Raw genomic sequence first — 20,277 nt, 5'->3', positions numbered from 1 at the left:
ATACAATGCTATTTGATGACATTTTTTTCACAGTGGAACTTCTTATATAAAGACCTCTCATATTTTGTTGCTACTTTTTTTTTTTATGGTACTGGGGATTGAAATTTTACCTCTGAGGTACACCCCTAGCCCTTTTTATTTATTTATTTATTTATTTATTTATTTATTTATTTATTTATTTATTTATAGAAACAGGGCCTCCTTAAGTTGCTGAAAGCTTCCCTATATTGTTGAAACTGTCCTCGAACCTAGGATCCTCTTGTCTCAGCCTCCCAAGCTGCAGCTCATCCACCAGCAGTTCATTCACAGTCATGTCTTCCATCTCTACTTCTAATTCTAGTTGTCTTGCTATTTCTACCGTATCTGCAGTTACTTCCTCCACTGAAGTCTTTTGTGTGTGGTACTGGGGGTGGAACCCAGGGACATTTTACCTCAGAGCTACACCCTCGGCCCTATTTTTTATTCTTTATCTTGAAACAGGGCCTACCTGAGTTGCAAAGAGCCTCACTAAATAGTAGCTGAGGCTGTCCACGAACTGTGATCCTCTGATCTCAGCCTCCCAAATGCTGGGATTACAAGCATGCATTACCACCCTTAGCTTTCCACTGAAGTCTTAAACCCCTCAAAGTCATTTGTGAGGATCATAATCAACTTTAAATTCTTGATAATAATAATATTTTGATGTCCTTCCATAATTCATGGATGTTCTTAGTGGCCACTAGAATTGTGAATCCTTTGAAAGTTTCAATTTTCTTTTTCTAGATCTAGTAGAGGAATCACTATCTATGACAACTATAGTCTTACAAAATATATTATTACTATTTATAAAACTTGAAAGTCAAAATTACTCCTTGGTCCATTGGCTGCTAAATGGATTTTATTTTAGTAGGCATGAAAATAACTTTAATCTTGTACATCACAGCTCTTGGGTATCTAGGTACATTATCAGTGGGCAGTAATATTTTGAGATGAGTCTTTTTTCCTGAGCAGATTTTAACAGTGGGCTTCAAATGTTCAATAAGCCCTGTTGTAAATAGATATACTATAATCTGGGCTTTGTTGTTTTACTAATAGAACACAGGTTTAATTTTTAGAGTATAATATAACAGATCACAGGTATAATTTTGAATAGTTCTTAAGGGGCCTGAGAGTTTCAGAATGGTAAATAAACATTAACTTCAACTTGTAGTCAGCAGCCACATTAGCCCCTAATGAGCCAGTCAATCTGCCTTCTGAAGCTTGTAAACCAGGCATTGACTTCTCTTTAGTTATGAAAATCTTGGATGGCATCTTCTAATCTGAGGCTGTTTTGTTTACACTGGAAATCAGTTAATTAATGTAACCATCTTATTTAGCTGGATCTTTTGGACAACTTGCTACAGCTTCTATATCAGTACTTGTTTCATCCTGTACTTTTATGGTAAGGAGCTGGCATCTTTCCTTAAACCTCATGATCCAAACTCTGCTGGCTTCAAAATTTTCTTGTGCAGTTCTCTCATCTCTCTCAGCTTTCATAGAATTGAGAAAGTTAGGACCTTGCTCTGGATTAGGCTTTGGTTTAAGGAAATATCAGGGCTGGTTTGATCTTATATCAAGACCACTAAAATTTGAGCCAGGAGTGGTAGCACATGCTTGTAATGCCAGCATTTGAGAGGCTGAGATAGGAAGGATTACAGTTCGAGGACAGCCTCAGCTACTTAGCAAGGCCCTTTGCAACTCAGTGAGACTCTGTTTCAAAAATAAAGAATAAAAAATAGGGCTGGAGGTGTAGCTTGGCGGTAGAATGCCCCTAGGTTCCATCCCCAGTATCATAAAAAAAAAATGACCACTAAAACTCTCTATATCAGCAATAAGGCGGTTCCATTTTCTTATCATTGGTCTGTTCACTGAAGTAGCACTTTTAATTTCCTTCAAAACTTTTCCTTTGCTTTCACAACTTGGCTAACTGAAACAGAGACCCAACTTTCAGTTTATCTTGGCTCTTATGTTTCACTGAGTTTACTCATTTCTAGTTTTAGGTTTACAATGAGAGATAGATAACTCCTTTCATTTCAATACTTGGAGGCCACTGTAGGGTTTTTAATTGGCCCAGTTTTAGTATTGTTGCATCTTGAGAAATAGGGAGTCCCAAGAAGAGGAAAGAGATTGGGGAACAGTCAATGAAACAATAATAACAGTTATTGTTTAAGTCCATTTTCTTATATGGGTGTAGTTCATGGGTCCCCCAAACAATTTTAACAGTAACATCAAAAATCACTGACTACAGATCACCATAATAGATATAATAATTATGAAGAAGCTTTAAGTATTGTGGGAATTACCAAAATGTGATAGAGAGACATGAAGTAAGCATATACTGTTGGAAAAATGGCCCACTGGGGCCACAAATCTTCAGTTTGTAAAAATTGCATTATCTGTGAAATGAAATAAAACAAAGTGTGCACATAGGGATTTATTTTGGTGCATGGTTCTGGAGGCTGAAAGCCCAAGATCCTCATCTAGTGAGGACCTAGTGAAGATTTCATGCATTTTTTTCTTAACATGGTGAAAAACCAAGGCCATTTGGGAGCACACAGAAGAGAAAAACATGAGGGATGGCCTCACTATGTAATAGCCTGTTCTTGTGGTAACTAATCCAGTCCCATCAGAGTTAAAACTAACTCTTTTGAGAATTAACCCAGTCCTGAGAGAATGGCATTTGACTCACTCACCTCTTACAGGTACCATCATCCGACAGTGCCACAATGGCGATCATATTCCAATAAGAGTTTCAGAAGGGTCTAACCATATTGAAATCACAGCAGTTCTCTTAGACTCCCAGTTCTCTCTAGCCAACTCACAAAGACTATCGTGTGCTTCATTTCTTTCTCCTTGTACTGCTTCCAAGGAATCTTTCCCCAGAAAATTAAAGTATTTGTAGGATTCACATTGTATATTTCTACTTTTAGGAATCACTGTCTGTCATTCTTAATGTTTACTTTAGTCTTGAATTTTTAAATTATTTTTTTCCTGATTTTTAGTCATTTCAGATCAAACAGTAAGTCTGGTCCATGTTACTGTATCATAACTTGAAGCAGAAATCCTCAATTAAACCAGATGAGGTGATGCACACTTGTAATCCCAGTACTTGGGAGATTGAGACAGGAGGATTGCAGTTTCACAGCCAGCCTCACAGCTACTTAGTGAGGCCCTCTGCAACTTAGACCCTGTTTCAAAATAAAGAATAAAAAAATAGGGATGTGAGTATAGCTCAGAGGTAGAATGTCCCTGAATTCAAACCCTAGTACCCCACACAAAAAAAGAAATCCTCAGTTAAATACTTTTTACCCCTCCTCCCTTGTCAGTATTTCCACCAGAGTTGTACATTTGTTACGGTTGATGAAACTACATTAACACATCCTTATTATCCCTAAGTCCATAGGGTTTACTCTTGGTGTTATACATCTTAGGCATTTTGAAAAAATTTATAATTATATAAACCCACCATTATAGTATCATACAGAATAATTTCATTGCCCTAAAAACCCTGTGTTTTGCCTATTCAGCTTGCCCTCCCTCTAACTCCTGATCTTTTTATTATTTCCATAGTTTTGCTGTTTCCAAAAAGTAATACAATAAGCAAACACTATATGGTCTTTTCATAAAATAGGGCTGATGGTATAGCTAGGAGGTAGAATGTCCCTGGGTTCAATCTCCAGTTCTCAACCCCCCCCCCCAATAAAAAGTCAAAAGAATGCTTGTAATACCAGTAGGTATTGTTGGTAGGCTGAGACAAGGCCATTCGTAACTTAGTGAGACCCCGTTTCAAAATAAAGAATAAAAAAATAGGGTTGGTAGCATAACTTAGAGGTAGAATGCCCCTGGGTTCCATCCCTAGTGTTCATGTTTCTCTGTCTCTCTCTCTGTCTCTCTCTCTGTTTCTCTGTCTGTCTGTCTGTCTGTCTGTCTGTCTGTCTCTCTCTCTCACACACACACACACACACACACACACACACACACACACACACACACAATAATAGTTGGGATAAAGGGAACCTTTGCATACTGTTGGTGGGAATATAAATTGGTATGACCTTTATAAAGAACTACATGAAGATTCCTCAAAAAATTAAAGACAGAATTTATGACCCAATAATCATACTTCTGGCTATATTTCCAAAGGAAATGATGTCAGTTTGTCAAAGATACCATCTGTATTCCCATGTTCATGCAGCATTTTTTAGAATAGCCAAGATACGGAAATAATCTAAGTGTCTGTCAGATGAACAGGTAAAAAAAATGTGATATATGAACAATTAATAATGGGATATTATTTGGCCTTAAAAGAGTAGGAAACCATGCCATTTGTGACAATATTAACTTGGAGGTCCTTATGCTAAGATAAGTAACTCAAACACTTAAAGGTAAATACTACATGATCTCACTTAGATGTGGAGTCTTATTCAAAGAGTCTAAGCCTTCATTTATAAGATGAATGAATTTGGAGATCTAATGTACAGCATGGTGACAATAGTTAATAACAATATTTTGTATACTTAAAATTTTCAGAGCCGTGTGTGGTAGCACACGCTTATAATTCCAGCATTTGGGAGGCTTAGATGGGAGGATCACGGTTCGAAGACAGCCTTAGCTACTACTTAATGAGGCCCTTTGGAATTCAGTGAGGCCCTGTTTCAAAATAAAAAATAGGCAGGGCATGGTGGCGCACACTTGTAATCCCTGCGCTTGAGAGGCTGAGACAGGAGGATCGCACAGGTTCGAAGCCAGCCTCAGCTACTTAGTGAGGCGCTCAGCAACTTAGTGAGACCCTGTTTCCAAATAAAATATAAAAAAATAGGTCTGGTAGTGTAGCCTGGAGGTACTCTGGGTTCCACCCCAGTACCACAAAATAAATAAATACATAAATACAAATAAATAAATAAATAAATAAATAAATAAATAAATAAATAAATAAATACAAAATAGGGCTGGGGGTATAGCTTGGAGGTAGAATGCCCCTGTGTTCCAATCCTTAGTACTGCAAAAAAAAAAAAATAAAGAAGTGTGGAGTATAGGTCTTAAGTGTTCTTACACACACGTGTGCACATGCATACTGTAACTAAAGTACTAATATGTTAACTAACTTGATTGTGGCTATCATTCTACAATGTGTGCTTATATGAAAACATGTTGTATGCCTTAAATATATAAAAAAAAAAGACTTTGACTAGATATGGTGGTACATGCCTTGTAATCCCAGTATTTGAAAGGCTGAATGAGACAGGAAAATCTTAGGTTCAAGGACAGCCTCAGTGATGTAGTGAGACTCTCAGCAACCTAGTGAGACCCTGTTTCCAAACAATAAATAAAAAGGGCTGGGGCTGAAGATTGGAGGTAGTATTGCATGGGCTCAATATCTAGTACCCAGTATATACATCAACTTTATTAAGGAATTTTACAACATTAAAAATAATGTTCATTTGTTTATTCATAAGTGATGTTTCCTTTTGTGAAGCAGTATAGGTGATATTTGCTAGTAGAAGTTGACAAGCCAGCTTTGGAAGATTTCCATATTTATTCATATAATTGAATCTGAATTTCAGGAATTAACTTCTCTCTCTAGTGTTTTTTAACATTGTTTCTTAGAGTGATGAATATCAGTCTTGAGGCTGTTTTATAGGAAAGATAATTAGTGGCCATTTGAGTATGGTAACAGTTTTCTTTCCCGTACTGTCATATTTTCTTGAATGGATCATCTTTGGACTTTAATCTCAATAAGTTGAGCAGTGAGCTTGAAAAGTTACATATCACTTGTTTAGAAAGTGAGGTCTGTGATGTCATTTCTTTGTGTGACTTACCCTTGTTGACACTACTTGTTCATTATCAATGAGTGAATGTGGGATGAAGAAACTATAGTAAAACTTAGTCTTATCTTACACTTTGGTGATTCAGTTGTTGCTATTTTCTCCAGCCATACCAAGAAAAGAAAAAAGAATTTAAAAGCCACTGCATCCACATTAGAGTACAGCCACTGCCACAACTTTAAAAACAAACACTTGCCAGGCATGGTGGGCACACTTGTAATTCCAGCATTTGGGAGGCAAAGACCAGAGGATCACAGTTCGTGGACAGCCTCAGCTACTTATTGAGGCCCTTCACAATTCAGTGAGACACTGTTTCAAAAATAAAAGGACTAAAAAATAGGGCTGGGGGTCTACCTCGGAGGTAGAATGTCACTAGGTTCCATCCCAATACTGCAAAGACAAAACAAAACAACACTTAAACTGTACTACACTTAAACTGTACTACTACTTTTCCTGCCTTCAAAATGCTTACAAATTAGTCCTATTGGGGCAAATGAGCAAGCAAGTCTATCAAGTCACAGTTTCATAGGTCTGTGCATTGAGTACTATAGGTGTTTTTAAGGGAAAGACTCAAGCGCTCATCTTATAGGCAGAGGGCCAGGTAAATCTAAACTTGCCAGGTATGTTTTTATGGTTGTAAAAACATTGTGTAATTGGACCGTTGCTTCAGCTGGTGTTTACCCCAGCATGACATATTAAAAGTATGATTCGAGTCAAACAGAGCTAGCTTTTGCATTCCTCTTCATGGCTACACCACTCCTGCACTTTGCTTCTGTGCTCATCCAGGAATATTCTTAATGCTAGACTGCTGACAGCTAACACTATATAAGTGAGGGAGGATTTTCTAGTACTTTAATGTTATTCTTTTTGTTTATACATAAGATCTTGCTAAGAAAGAAATCTAGGAATAAATGATGAAGGTATCTCTTCTGTTTTGTTATAATGCTGTATTAAAATACATTTAATGAAATCTTTTGGTCATTACTCAGTTTCACAAATAAGTATAATGATACATTCTTTTGGTGATGAGATAACATTTTTGTAGTGGATTATTTTCATCTTTTTTATTTCAAAAGTACTGGTTAAGTCGGGCATGGTGGTACACGCTTGTAATCCCAGCGCTTGGGAGGCTGAGACAGGAGGATTGCACAGGTTCGAAGCCAGCCTCAGCTGGCTTAAAAGACCCTATGTCCAAATAAAAAAATATAAAAAATAGGCTTGAGAGTGTAGCCCAGAGGTAGAAGGCTCCTGAGTTCCATCCCCAGTACCACCAAAATAAATAAAAAATAAAAATAATTTTTTGGGGGGGCAAACTGGGTTTGGAACCCAGGAGCATTCTACCTCTGAGCTATGCCCCAGCTCTATTTTTTATTCTTTATTTTGAAACAGGGTCTCACTGAGTTGCTGACTGTCCATGAACCGTGATCTCCTGTCTCAGCCTCCTAAATTCTGGGACTACAAGTGTGCCCCACCATGTCCAGCATAAAGAAAAAAAATATTTTTTTGCAGTACTGGAGATAGAACATTCTACCTCTGAGCTATATACCCAGCCCGATCTTTTATTCTTTATTTTGAAACAGGGTCTCACTGAGTTGCAAAGGGCCTCACTAAATAATAGCTGAGGCTGGCCTCAAACTACGATCCTCCTGTCTCAGCTTCCCAAATGCTGGGATTACAAGCATGTGCCACCACGCCTGGCAAAGAAAATATTTTTAACTTGTGAAATTGATAGAAGTGTATGTTATGATAACTTAAGTATCAGTTACTTTCCAATGCCTCAATTTTCTTTTTCCATGATGATTTATGTTACCACTTGGTGGAGCTATTTTATAAGTAAGTGTGTTATAAAAAAGCAAGTACACACAAGTTGTCACTAATTAGGGGTTATCATTAGGGTGGTTCAGAGGAACTAAATAATAACATAATAGGTAGCTTCTTCAGAGGTTGTTACTAGATTTTGTTTTTAAAGATTTTTCTTAGTATTCTTAATGTTTTTTCTTTCCTAATTTATATAAATTTAGAATTTTTTTTTGTAGTACTGTGGATGAAACCCAGGGGGCTTCTACCTCTGGGCTATAACCCTGACCTATTTTATATTTTATTTGGAAACAGTGCTCACTAAGTTAATGAGAGCCTCACTAAGTAGCTAAGGCTGGCTATTGTCTCAGCCTCCCAAGTACTGGGATTACAAGTGGGTGCCACTATGCCCAGCTTAAATTTAGAATTTTTTTTTTTTTTACTGTCTTAACTTTTTTATTTTACAATTGTAGATTTTTCCTTTTTTCTTTTTCTTTTTTCTTTTTTTTTTTTTTTGTGTGTGTGTGGGGGTCTGGGGATGGAACCCAGGGGCATTTGACTTCCAAGCTACCCCCTCCCGCGCCCTATTTTGTATTCTTTATTTTGAAACAGGGTCTCCCTAAGTTGCAGAGAGCCTCACTAAGTAGCTGAGGCTGTCCACAAACTGTGACCCTCAGGTCTCAGCTTCCCAATAGCTGGGATTACAAGCATGCTCCACCATGCCTGGCTATATTTTTCTATTTACCAAATAGAAATAGAAAATCTTTTTATATTTTTTAAAGAGAAAAATTTTGAATTAAACTCAGTTAAAAATGAACAAAACATAAAGCTGTAGTAGTCAAGATATTGTTGGGTATTAGTGAAAAGAAAGACAAGTAAGTCTATGGAACAAAATAGAGACTCCAGAAAGATACCCACACTTAAATCTTCAGTTGATTGTCTATATAAGTGTGAAATGAGGGAGGCTATTCCTCAGCAAATGGAAACTGGAACAGTTGGATATCTAGATGTAAAAATTCCTTGCTATCTAATACCATTTTATAAAATAAACTCAGAGTGAATCATAGAATTCTAGGAGGTGACATAGAAAATCTTCTTTGTGAACTTGTATTATACAAAGATTTCATAGATACTACCACTGAAAGGATAAGCCATAAAAAAAGCTAATTGAGATTTTCAAAATTAAAAAACGTGTGTGTGTGTGTGTGTGTGTGTGTGTGTGTGTGGCTAAAATTAAGGAAAATATAGAGTTGGATGATGATGAGTAAACTTTCTGTTATCCATGAAATATGATAATCCAGAAAAATGATTTGTTCTAAAGCTTGTATATAATTAAGATTTCAAAATAATATAAATTATAAAATAGTATCACATAATTTTCCTCTCAGCCCTCTTATAATCTTCAGTTAAGAATAAGTAAATAAAGCCAGCAACAGTGGCACATGCCTGTAATCCCAGTCCTTGAAAGGCAGATAGAAGGATCACAGGTTTGAGGCAAGCGTGTTGTAGGATTCTAATCTCTGACCCTCCTGTCTCAGCCTCCCAAGTACAAGGATTACAGGTGTGTGCCACCAAACCTGGCCTGAGGCCTTTTTTCAAAATAAAAAATATAGAGGCCTAGGACTGTACCTCAGAGGTAGAATGACATTGGATTAAATTCCAGTAATAAAACACACACACACACACACACACACACACACACACACACACACATTCTGTTTAATAGAACATTAAATAATTTGACATTTCTTTTTTTAACTTAATATAATCCAAACTTTGTTTAAAAGGTTTATATATTTAGAAGGTAGTATAGCCGGGCGTAGTGGTGCAGGCTTGTAATCCCTTGTAATCCCCGCGCTTGGGAGGCAGAGACAGGAGGATCATGCAGGTTCGAAGCCAGCCGCTCGCGCTGGCTTAGGAGACCCTGTTTCCAAATAAAAATGTAAAATTAGGTCTGGGAGTGTAGCCCAGAGGTAGAAGGGCTTCCAGGTACCACCAGAAAAAAAAAAGGTAGTATATATTATTTGGGGAAAGACTTTTCTAATAATAACTAAAAAAGTACTAGTGATAATGATAAAATATATGTTAGAAACCATGCTAAAGGCTTTATGAATATAATTTCACTCTTTTTTTTTTTGCATTACTGGGGATGGAATCCAGGGGCATTCTACCTCAGAGATATACCTTTAGCCCTATTTATTTATTTATTTACTTATTTATTTATTTGTTTGTTTGTTTGTGGTACTGGGGTTCCTGGAAACCCTTCTACCTCCGGACTACACTCCCAGACCTATTTTATAGTTTTATTTGGAAACAGGGTCTCTTAAGCCAGCGCGGCTGGCTTCGAACCTGCGCCATCCTCCTGTCTCCGCCTCACAAGTGCGGGGATTACAAGTGTGTGCCATGACACCCGGCGTTTATTATTTATTTTGAAACAGGGTCTCACTGATTTGCAAAGGGCCTCACTAAGTAACTGTGGCTGTTCTTGAACCTCACTCCTCCTGTTTCAGCCTCCCAAATGCTGGGATTACAAGCATGCGCCACTACACTCGGCTCTTTTTTTTTTTTTTTTTCATACTGAGGATGGAAGCCAGGGGGGCTTTCTACCCCTGGGCTACACTCCCAGACCTATTTTATATTTTATTTGGAAACAGGATCTCACTAAGTTGCTGAGCGCCTAAGTAGCTGAGGCTGGCTTTGAGAACCTGTGCGATCCTCCTGTCTCAGCCCCCCAAGTGCTGGTATTACAAGTGTGCGCCACCATGACCGGCTTGTCCAGCTCAATTTTTACAAAGTGAGGTTTGTATTATTATTTCTATTTTATAAGTAAAACATTTATTTATTGTAGTACTGGGGATGGAACCCAGGGACATTCTACCTCCGAGCTACACCCCCAGCCATATTTTATATTCTTTATTTTGAAACAGGGCCTTACTAAATTACAGAGGGCCTCACTAAGTAGCTGAGGCTGGCCTCGAACCACTATACTGTGGTCTCAGCCTCCCAAGTTATGGGATTACAAGCATGCGCTACCAGGGCTTATTTTCTAAAAACAAATTATATGTTACAGGTTCTAAAATTTTTTGATTTTGCCTTCATATCACTGGGATATTGAAAAGGAATTTTTAAATAACTGATTCTTATTCCTAAGCTGTGATTTAATTTTCTGTTCTTGTAGTTTTTTGCCTCATAGTAGAAAATTCGAATTATATTAATAAGAAATATTTTCAAGTATTTGCCATTGTAAGGACCTAAAACATATTTATTTTGTTATGCTGAATAAAAATGTCCACATGTAATATAACTTTAACATACTATCTAATGTTGGGATGATTTAATGAACTATTTGAAATTTTTTTTCTTCCAGGAAGGTTATAGTCAAAAGAAAAAAGAACTGTGGGGAATTTGTATTTTCATTGCAGCAGTTGATCTAGATGAGATGCCATTCACTTTCACTGAACTACAGAAAAGCACAGAAACCAGGTAAAATTTCTTACATATACATAGGCCTTTGCCATTAAAGAAAAATATTTTCAGACTTACTCTGTAATAGGCTGTAGGAAATTAGTGAGAAATTTAAAATTAAGGAAAACATACAGGATTTTGCCATATAGTGAATTGTAATTCTTTCATAGGGCCTTTCGTGATAGTTTATTCATGCTGTATTTCTTATAAATGTAGTTATTTGTGTCCTATGAAGATTTTAAATTGTCTCTCACTGTTAATTTGTAAACTTCCTTAATTGTAATTGTCAATAAATTGGATAAAAAAGCAAGGACTTATAAAGTAGACATATATTAAAACCTGTATAAAAGCAGTATGAGTCTATCTTAAAGGAATTCAGATGAACTCATTAATACTTAAGATTTTAACAGATATCATAAATACATACATTTTTCAAGTTACTCTATGTTCAGTTTAAGTATCTACTATAGTACACCCCATAATAACTTAAATGTTTTGAAACATGCCGGGCGTGGTCGCTCACGCTGGTAATCCCCGTGCTTGGGAGGCTGAGACAGGAAGATCACGTAGGTTCGAAGCCAACCTTGCTGATTTAAGAGACCCTGTCTCCAAATAAAAAATAAAAACAATAGGTCTGGGAATGTAGCCCAGAGGTTGAAGGGTTCTATCCCCAGTACTACAAAAAAAAAAAAAAAAGTTTTGATACACTTACAAGCTTTAAAAGAGTATACTAATTTGTTTCCAGTAATTTTGAACTTTACATGTAGAAACCTTGTAGGACTTCCTACTATTCCTTTGCAGCATATTTATAAAATACAACAGTAATAATTTCACCAGATGTGTAGGTATATATGTTTCTTCTTGACCTGAGCCATCTAAAATTAAACATGAAAACCGGGTGTAGTGATGCATGCTTGTAATCTCAGCATTTGGGAGGCTGAGACAGAAGGATTGTAGTTCATGGGCAGCCTCAGCCACTTAGTAATACCCTTTGCAACTCAGTGAGATCCTGTTTCAAAATAAAGAATTAAAAAAACAGGGCTGAAGCTGGGTGTGGTGGTGTACCCTTATAATCCCAGCGCTTTGGAGGCTGAGACAGGAAGATTGCACATGTTCGAAGCCAGCCTCGGCTACATAGTGATTCTCTCAGCAACTTAATGAGACCCTGTTTCCAAATAAAGTATAAAATAGGTCTCTGGAAGTGTAGCCCAGAGGTAGAAAAGCCCCTGGGTTCCACCCCCCAGTACTACACACACACATACACACACACACACACTCAATAGGACTGAGGGTGTTGCTCGGAGGTTGAATGCCCCTGGGTTCCATCCTCAGTACTGCAAAAAATAAATCAAAATTTAAAAATAAAATTAAACATAATTTGTATTTTATTCAAATGAGTTAATTAAATTGTTATATTTTATGACGTTTTCTTACTTCCTTTATGACTATATTAAATAAAATGTGGAAACAAAGGCCTTGTATATTCATAAATTTACAAAAATAATTCATAGAGTCAGAGCCTGTAACCACAGGTACTTTCACCTCCCTTCCTCTCTTACTTTCCTTCTTTTCAGTTGCCCTTAGAAAAAAGAGAAAAAAGTTTATTATAACATCTCAGTTTTTATGGTATTACAAGGACAAATATTGGTATACATCTCATAAAAAATGGAAACTCAGAGTTGTTCTTTAAGAAATGTTATTTCAAGGCCAGTTTCTTTTTCTGGACTCTGCATATTTACTTTATACTCTTAGCTTCTAATCAGCATCTTGTCTTTTGCTACTCTATGTTCTACCATTTCTATTCTATCTTTATTTGCTTTTCTACATAGCTTATCATGACTGTCCCCCCTTTTTTATATAATGGAAACTTTTTTTTAAAGTCTGCTAAGCCTTTTTTTTTGTGGTGGTACTGAGGTTCCTGGAAGGTGTTCTAACTCCGGGCTACACTCCCAGACTTATTTTTTTATATCTTTATTTGGAAACAGGGTCTCTTTTTTTATTTTTTATAAGTGGAACATATTGAGAGTGGTGTACATTTACATTGTGCTTCATGCCTTTCCCCTTCCCTTCCCCCCCCAATAGAGAGTGTCCAGGTTAATAATGTTATATTTATGCTATTACACATATTCGTATGTAGCTCCTTATTGAACAACCTCAGCTTTCTTCCTCTCCTATCCTTCCGTTCAAGCTTTGCTGAGATTTCCCCTCCATCATCTGGAATCCCTCTGGCATTACCACTACTCCCTAGCTTGATTAGAGAAAACATATGTCCCTTCTCTTTCTGTGCTTGACTAATCTTACTTAACATAATGCTCTCTAGTACCTTCCATCTTCTTGCAAATGCTATTATTTTATTTTTCTTTATAGCGGAATAGAATTCCATTGTGTGTATTTCCCATAATTTTGCAATTCATTCATGTGTTGATGGAGATCTATGTTGGTTCCATATTTTGGCTATTACAAATTGTGCTGCTATGAGCATGGGTATGCATATGTTAACGTAGTTCTCTGATTTCAACCCCTTTGGAAAGATACCCAGGAGTGGTGGAGCTGGATCATATGGTGGATCTATTCCCAGTTTTCTAAGGAATCTCCATACTGATCTCCATAGTGGCTGAACTACTTTGCACTCCCACCAACAGTGTAAAAGAGTTCCTCTTTCCCCACATCCTCGCCAGCAATTGTGGTTGTTTGATTTCTTTATGTTTGCCACTCTGATTGGGGTTAGATGGAATCTCAGTGTAGTTTTGATTTGCATCTCCCTGATGGCTAGTGATGTTGAACATCTTTTCATGTATCTGTTGGCCATTTGTATCTCTTCTTTTGTGAAATGTCTATTCAGTTCAATTGTCCATTTCTTGATTGGGTTGTTTGTTTTGCTAGTGTAGAGTCTTTTGAGCTCTTTGTATATTCTGGATATTAGCCCTCTATCAGAGTGGTGGCTGTTAAAGATCTTCTCCCATTCTGTAGGCTTCCTCTTTAGGTTCTTGATGGTTTCCTTTGACGAGAAGAAACTTTTTAGTTTGAAGAGATCACACATATTAATTCTTGCTTTAATTTCCTGTGCTTTGGAAGTCTTATTGAGAAAGTTACTCCCTGTACCTATATGTTGGAGTGTAGTCCTATGCCTTTTTCTAATAACTTCACAGTCTCTGGTCTAATTTCTAAGTCTTTGATCCATCTTGAGTTGATTCCTGTGCATGGTGAGAAGTAAGGATTCAGATCCAACTTTCTACAAATGGATAGCCAGTTCTCCTAGGACCAGTTTTGAAAAGGCTGTCTTTTCTCCAGCATATGAGTTTGGCCCCTTTGTCAAAGATCAGTTGACTGTAGATGTGTGGGTTTGTTTCTGTATCTTCTATTCTGTTCCACTGGTCAGTCTGCTTATTGTTGTGCCAGTACCATGCTGTTTTTACTACTATTGCTCAATAGTATAATTTGAAGTCCGGGATTGTGATACCTCCTGCCCGGTTCTTGTTGCTGAGAACTGCTTTGGCTATTCTGGGTCTTTTATTCCTCCATACAAAATTCATAACTGATTTTTCAGGTCTATGAAAAATGTTGTTGGTATTTTAATGGGGATTGCATTGAATCTATAGATCACTTTTGGCAGAATGGCCATTTTGATGATATTAATTCTGCCTATCCATGAGCAAGGGATATCTTTCCAACTTCCAAGGTCATCTTTAATTTCTTTCTTTAATGTTTTGTAGTTTTCTCTGTAGAGGTCTTTTACATCTTTGGTTAGGTTTATTTCTAGGTATTTTATTGGTTTAGAGGTTATAGTAAATGGAAGAGTTTTCTTTATTTCTTTCGTTGTGGGTTAATTGTTGGCATAAAAAAAGCAACTGATTTCTTTAGGTTGATTTTGTATCCTGCAACTTTGCTGAATTGGTTAATCAGCTCCAGAAGTCTTTTGGTTGAGTTCATTGGATCTTCTAGGTAAAGAATCTTATCATCTGCAAATAAGGATAGTTTTAGCTCCTGTCTTCCTATCTGAATTCCTTTGATTTCCTTCTCTTGTCTTATTGCTGTGGCAAGAGTCTCAAGGACTATATTGAAAAGGAGAGGTGGTAATGGACATCCTTGTCTTGTGCCTGATTTTAAAGGGAATTCTTGCAGTTTTTCTCCATTCAATATGATGTTGGCTTTGGGTTTATTGTACATAGCCTTAATGATGTTGAAATATGTTCCTTCTATCCCAATTTTCTGCAGTGTTTTTAACATAAATGGGTGTTGGATTTTGTCGAATGCTTTTTCAGCATCTGTTGAAATGATCATGTGGTTTTTGTTCTTAGTTCTATTTATGTGGTGAATAACATGTATTGATTTGTGTATGTTGAACCAGCCTTGCTTTTCTGGGATGAAACCAATTTGGTCATGGTGTACAATTCTCTTGATATGGTTTTGAATGCTTACAGCTAGTATTTTGTTTAGAATTTTTGTGTCTATGTTCATTAAGGATATTGGTCTGTAATTTTCCTTTCTTGAAGTATCTTTATTTGGTTTGGGGATTAATGTGATACTGGCCTCATAGAAGGAATTAGGGAGAATTCCATCTCTTTCAATTTCCTGGAACAAGTTGTGAAGTATTAGTATTAGTTCTTCACTGAAAGTTTTGTAGAATTCAGCTGGGAACCTGTCAGGGCCTGGGGTTTTCTTTGTTGGCAGAATTTTGATTAGTGGGAAACAGAGTCTCTTAAGCCAGCGTGGCTGGCTTCGAACCTGCACGGTCCTCCTGTCTCCACCTCCCAAGTGTGGGGATTACACGCGTGCACCACCATGCCTGGCATTATAATGGAAACTTTTTTTTTTTTTGCGGGTCTGGGGATGGAACCCAGGGGCATTCTACATCCAAGCTATATCCCCTGCCCTATTTTTTATTCTTTATTTTGAAACCGGGTCTCACTGAGTTGCAGAGGGCCTCACTAAGTAGCTGAGGCTGTCCATGAACCACGATCCTCCAGGTCTCAATCTCCCGAATGCTGGGATTACAAGTGTGTGCCACCACGCCTGGCTTTAATGGAAACTTTTAATAACATTTTTTTTTTGGGGTGGAATTCTCTGCTCCACACTAATTAACTGCAGGTTGTTTTCTCTTTTATTTTCTCCTCTCATCCCTCTTCTCCCTCTTCCTCCTCCTTTCTCTTTCTTCTCTTTCTCTTTCTCTTAAATGAGCTTCACCATGTCCCCCAGGCTGGTCTCAAACTTACACTCAAACAGTTCTACCTCATCCTCTCAAGTGCTGGGAATAAAGGTGCATACTATTGCATCTTAGCTGAGGTTTTTGGTTTTGTTTTGGTGGTACTGGGGGTGGAACCCAGAGGCTTTCTACCTCCGGGCTATACTCCCAAACCTGTTTTATATTTTATTTGGAAACAGGGTCTCACTAAGTTGCTGAGAGCTTCACTAAGTAGCTGAGGCTGGCTTTGAATCTGTGCAGACCACCTGTCTCAGCCTCCCAAATGTGGGTATTACAAGCGTGTGCCACCACGCCCTGCTTAGCTGAGGCTTTTTTTTTTTTTAAAGCTGCTTTGGTACAGTTTCTTATACAAACTTGATTAGACATTAGTTTATGAGATGCAGTTGATGATCACTGTTTTTAGTGCCCTTTTGAAAAATATATGAGTTAGGCCGGGCGTGGTGGCGCACGCTTGTAATCCCCGCGCTTGGGAGGCGGAGACAGGAGGATGGCGCAGGTTCGAAGCCAGCCGCGCTGGCATAAGAGACCCTGTTTCAAAAATATAAAATAGGTCTGGGAGTGTAGCCCGGAGGTAGAAGGGCTTCCAGGAACCCCAGTACCACCAAAAAAAAAAAAAAAAAAAAATATGAGTTGCCCCAGGGGCAATAATGTTGTAATCCCAGCATCTGGAAAGTGGAGACTGAACAATTGGGGTTCATGGACAGCCTCAGCTACTTAGCGAGGCCCTTCGCAACTTAGTGAGACCCTGTTTTAAAAAATGAAAAGACCAAGCCGAGCATGGTGGTGCACGCTTATAATCCCAGCACTTGGGAGGCTGAGATAGGAGGATTGCACAAGTTTGAAGCCAGCCTTAGCAATTTAGTGAGGCTCTCAGCAACTTAGTGAGACCCTGTTTCCAAATAGAAAGAAAGAAAGAAAGAAAGAAAGAAAGAAAGAAAGAAAGAAAGAAAAGACTATAAAGTAGGGCTGGGCTGGGGGTATAGCTCAGAGGTAGAATGGCTCTGGGTTCCATCCCCAGTACCACACACACACACACACACACACACACACACACACACACACACACACAAATATATATATATATATATATATATATATATATATATATATATACACACATATATATATATTTATATGTGTGTATACTAATATTTTAAGGAAAATATATGTACTAATGTTTCAAGGACTAATAGAAAACAATAAATGTCTTAAAATCATTATTTATTCAACTTAAAATTTTAAATCAGCTTTTATTTTCCCCTCCCTTACATTCAGTCCTAAAACCACTGATAGGGCAAAGCATATATGTGTGTACTTTTGTGGCAGAGGAATGCCAAGGGGCCAGAGAAGAAGTCAGAGCCAAAGTGGGGTGAAGAGGGCTTCCACATGGAAGAGCATCCACATGTGTGTATGGGGCAAACTGTTATGTGCTGGTTGGTGTGCAGTGTGAGAGACCAGGCAGAGTGTGGGCAGCCAGTGCAGGAGTTATAGTACAAGGTAGGAGAGGAGGCCAGGCTGGTATGGAGAGTCAGAGCCCTGCTGCACACTGGGGAGGAAGATGTACACTGAAAGGGGTAGGTAATCCAAAATGGGGAATCATTCTGAGAGGAAAAGAGAGTTTACATGGGGCAGTAGGTGGCTTTGGAAATGGAAGATGCTTATTTATAGGTAGATTGTTTAAATGAGTAAATAAAGATAAATAGATTCTAGGTTTTCTACTGTCACAGAAAAGCTATAAATATAGAAAAGGTAGCAGTAGAGTGGTAATGTTTTAGGATCAAATAAATGGATGAAAACTCATGGAAACTTTTTATTTCTATTTTTTTTAAAACAGTGCTGGGATTGAACCCAAAGCCTTGCACATGCTAGAAACTCATGGGTTTTTAAACATACAGATATAGGGTGTCTCTAGATAGTAATTGTATGTAGTATATCTCAAAAAGCTAGAAGAAAGGATTTTGAATGTTTTCACTATAAACAAGCGATAAATGTTTGAGGAGATAGATATGCTTAACCTTATTATATGATGTATACATGTATCAAAATATTACATTATATTCCATTAATATGTATAATTTTTGTGTTTTTAGTTAAAATATAACTTAAATTTTAAACAACTCAAGCAGATAGATTTAGATACATGTATGTGTCCTTTCATGATCCTTTGTTTTTTTTCTATATTCTTAACTATAAATAGATATAAGTATAGAGATATATTGGGGCATGGATTGAAGGCTAGTTGATTTTTTTCATCTTCAAATTTTAATAAAGGCAAAAATAATTCCTTCAAAAGGACATGATAGTAATTTGGCAGAGAGCTAACACTGTTTAAATTTAAATGTCTTTAGTTTGAAATTGAAATAAAATTCCCAAAGTTACTGATTAACTTTTTTCAATTTTTTCCATTATAGTGTCTATAAATTCTTTGATTTACTAAAAGAAATTGATACCAGTACAAAAGTTGATAATGCTATGTCAAAACTGTTGAAGAAGTATAATGTATTGTGTGCACTCTACAGCAAATTAGAAAGGTAAATTAAGAATTTTATAGGGTTATACCTGATTTTTCATGTCTCTGTTCATAGAGTCCATCTGGAACTATTAACATGTGTGTATGTATATCATCAGGATTCATGCTCTTGTTAACTGTGCCTCTTTCATAGCAGTTATTGCATATATAATTTGGTATTTCTTCCTGCTATTATTTAAAGGGCTATTAATGAAATGCTGAACCTCACTAAACCAAACTCTCCCTGAGAGCCAGGATTCTGCCTACTTTTGTTGCCATTATATTGTCTGTACCTAGCATAGTGCCTGGCACTCATTTGGTAATCAGTGTGGATATTTGTTGAATGAAAAAAGCTTGTAGTATATAAATAAATAACCTTTTTATAAAAAAAGTATAATATTGAGTATAATGCTCTATTGTAGAGGATTATACTTAAGAAGTAGATATGTTGTGAGCAAAATATTATATGGCATTCCATCTAAAAGGGTAACTGTAGTAGTGATTTTGGTCTGAAAACACTGAAGAAGACAATATCCAACAGGGACATTGTCCAATGTTCAATAAATAGAAATTCACCAAGCAAAATGAGTGGGAGCTGTGCTAGTGATTAGCATGTGTACAAAGTCAAAGCAGTAGCATGATACACTTTGACATTGCTGATGGTTGAAAGATAGAAAGGGATCAGATTAGTAGTAAGCTTGGATTTTACCATAGGTAATGGAAAGTCATTGAATGATTTTAAATTGTGGAGTGACATAGTCAATTTTGACCTTAAAAGGCCACTCAGTCCTTTGTAAAAGGAACTTAGTATTTTTATTGTCCTGTCATAGGAGATAATTTAGCATTAACTTTACTTGCCTTGGATCAGGGTTTTTGTTAGTTTTTTTTTCTTCTGTCTTATATATATCTTTTGCTGAAGAGTAATTGGGAAGTTTGTGATATCAAAGCCTGTTTATTACATGGCAGACAATATGAATATATATGACTTGAGATTCTAACCAGATCATCAACTATAAACTGTATTTTAAGTTAAAATTGAGCATATGGAATACAGTAGTTTTGAAATTAATTACAATGATGTGAAATATCATAAAGTGGGAAAATTTACTTTAACTGTATTTGCATGGTTTTGCTCTTATATTTCTTCAAATAAGATGAATAAAGTGTGATAATTGTTATGATTTCTATACTGTGAAAATATTTTAAAATAATTTTTAGAAAAAATGTTAAGCCGGGCGTGGTGGCGCACGCTTGTAATCCCCGCACTTGGGAGGCAGAGACAGGAGGATCGCGCAGGTTCGAAGCCAGCCACGCGCGCTGGCTTAGGAGACCCTGTTTCCAAATAAAAATGTAAAAATAGGTCTGGGAGTGTAGCCTGGAGGTAGAAGGGCTTCCAGGAACCCCAGTGCCACCAAAAAAAAAAAAAAAAAGAAAAGAAAAGAAAAAAAAAGAAAAAATGT

The 20,277-nt window shown here is 37.0% G+C and overlaps 1 protein-coding gene across 2 annotated transcripts in view; it reads left to right on the top strand.

The window, feature by feature from the left end:
* The window catches only part of RB1 (RB transcriptional corepressor 1), a gene marked incomplete at both ends in the record, with an annotated part of 156,910 nt that overhangs the window by 4,630 nt on the left and 132,003 nt on the right, over positions 1 to 20,277 (top strand). For both annotated transcript variants that reach the window (XM_080689898.1, XM_080689897.1), the window contains 2 exons: positions 11,008 to 11,123; positions 18,720 to 18,839. In XM_080689898.1, coding sequence (XP_080546024.1) covers positions 11,008 to 11,123; positions 18,720 to 18,839 — 236 coding nt within the window. The remainder of the gene's footprint in view (positions 1 to 11,007; positions 11,124 to 18,719; positions 18,840 to 20,277) is intronic.

The sequence above is a fragment of the Muscardinus avellanarius genome (assembly GCF_963383645.1).
Source record: "Muscardinus avellanarius genome assembly, chromosome: 2".
Lineage (NCBI taxonomy): Eukaryota > Metazoa > Chordata > Mammalia > Rodentia > Gliridae > Muscardinus > Muscardinus avellanarius.
The sequence above is the reverse complement of the archived record's forward strand: the minus strand, read 5'-3'. Positions and strand labels throughout refer to the sequence as shown.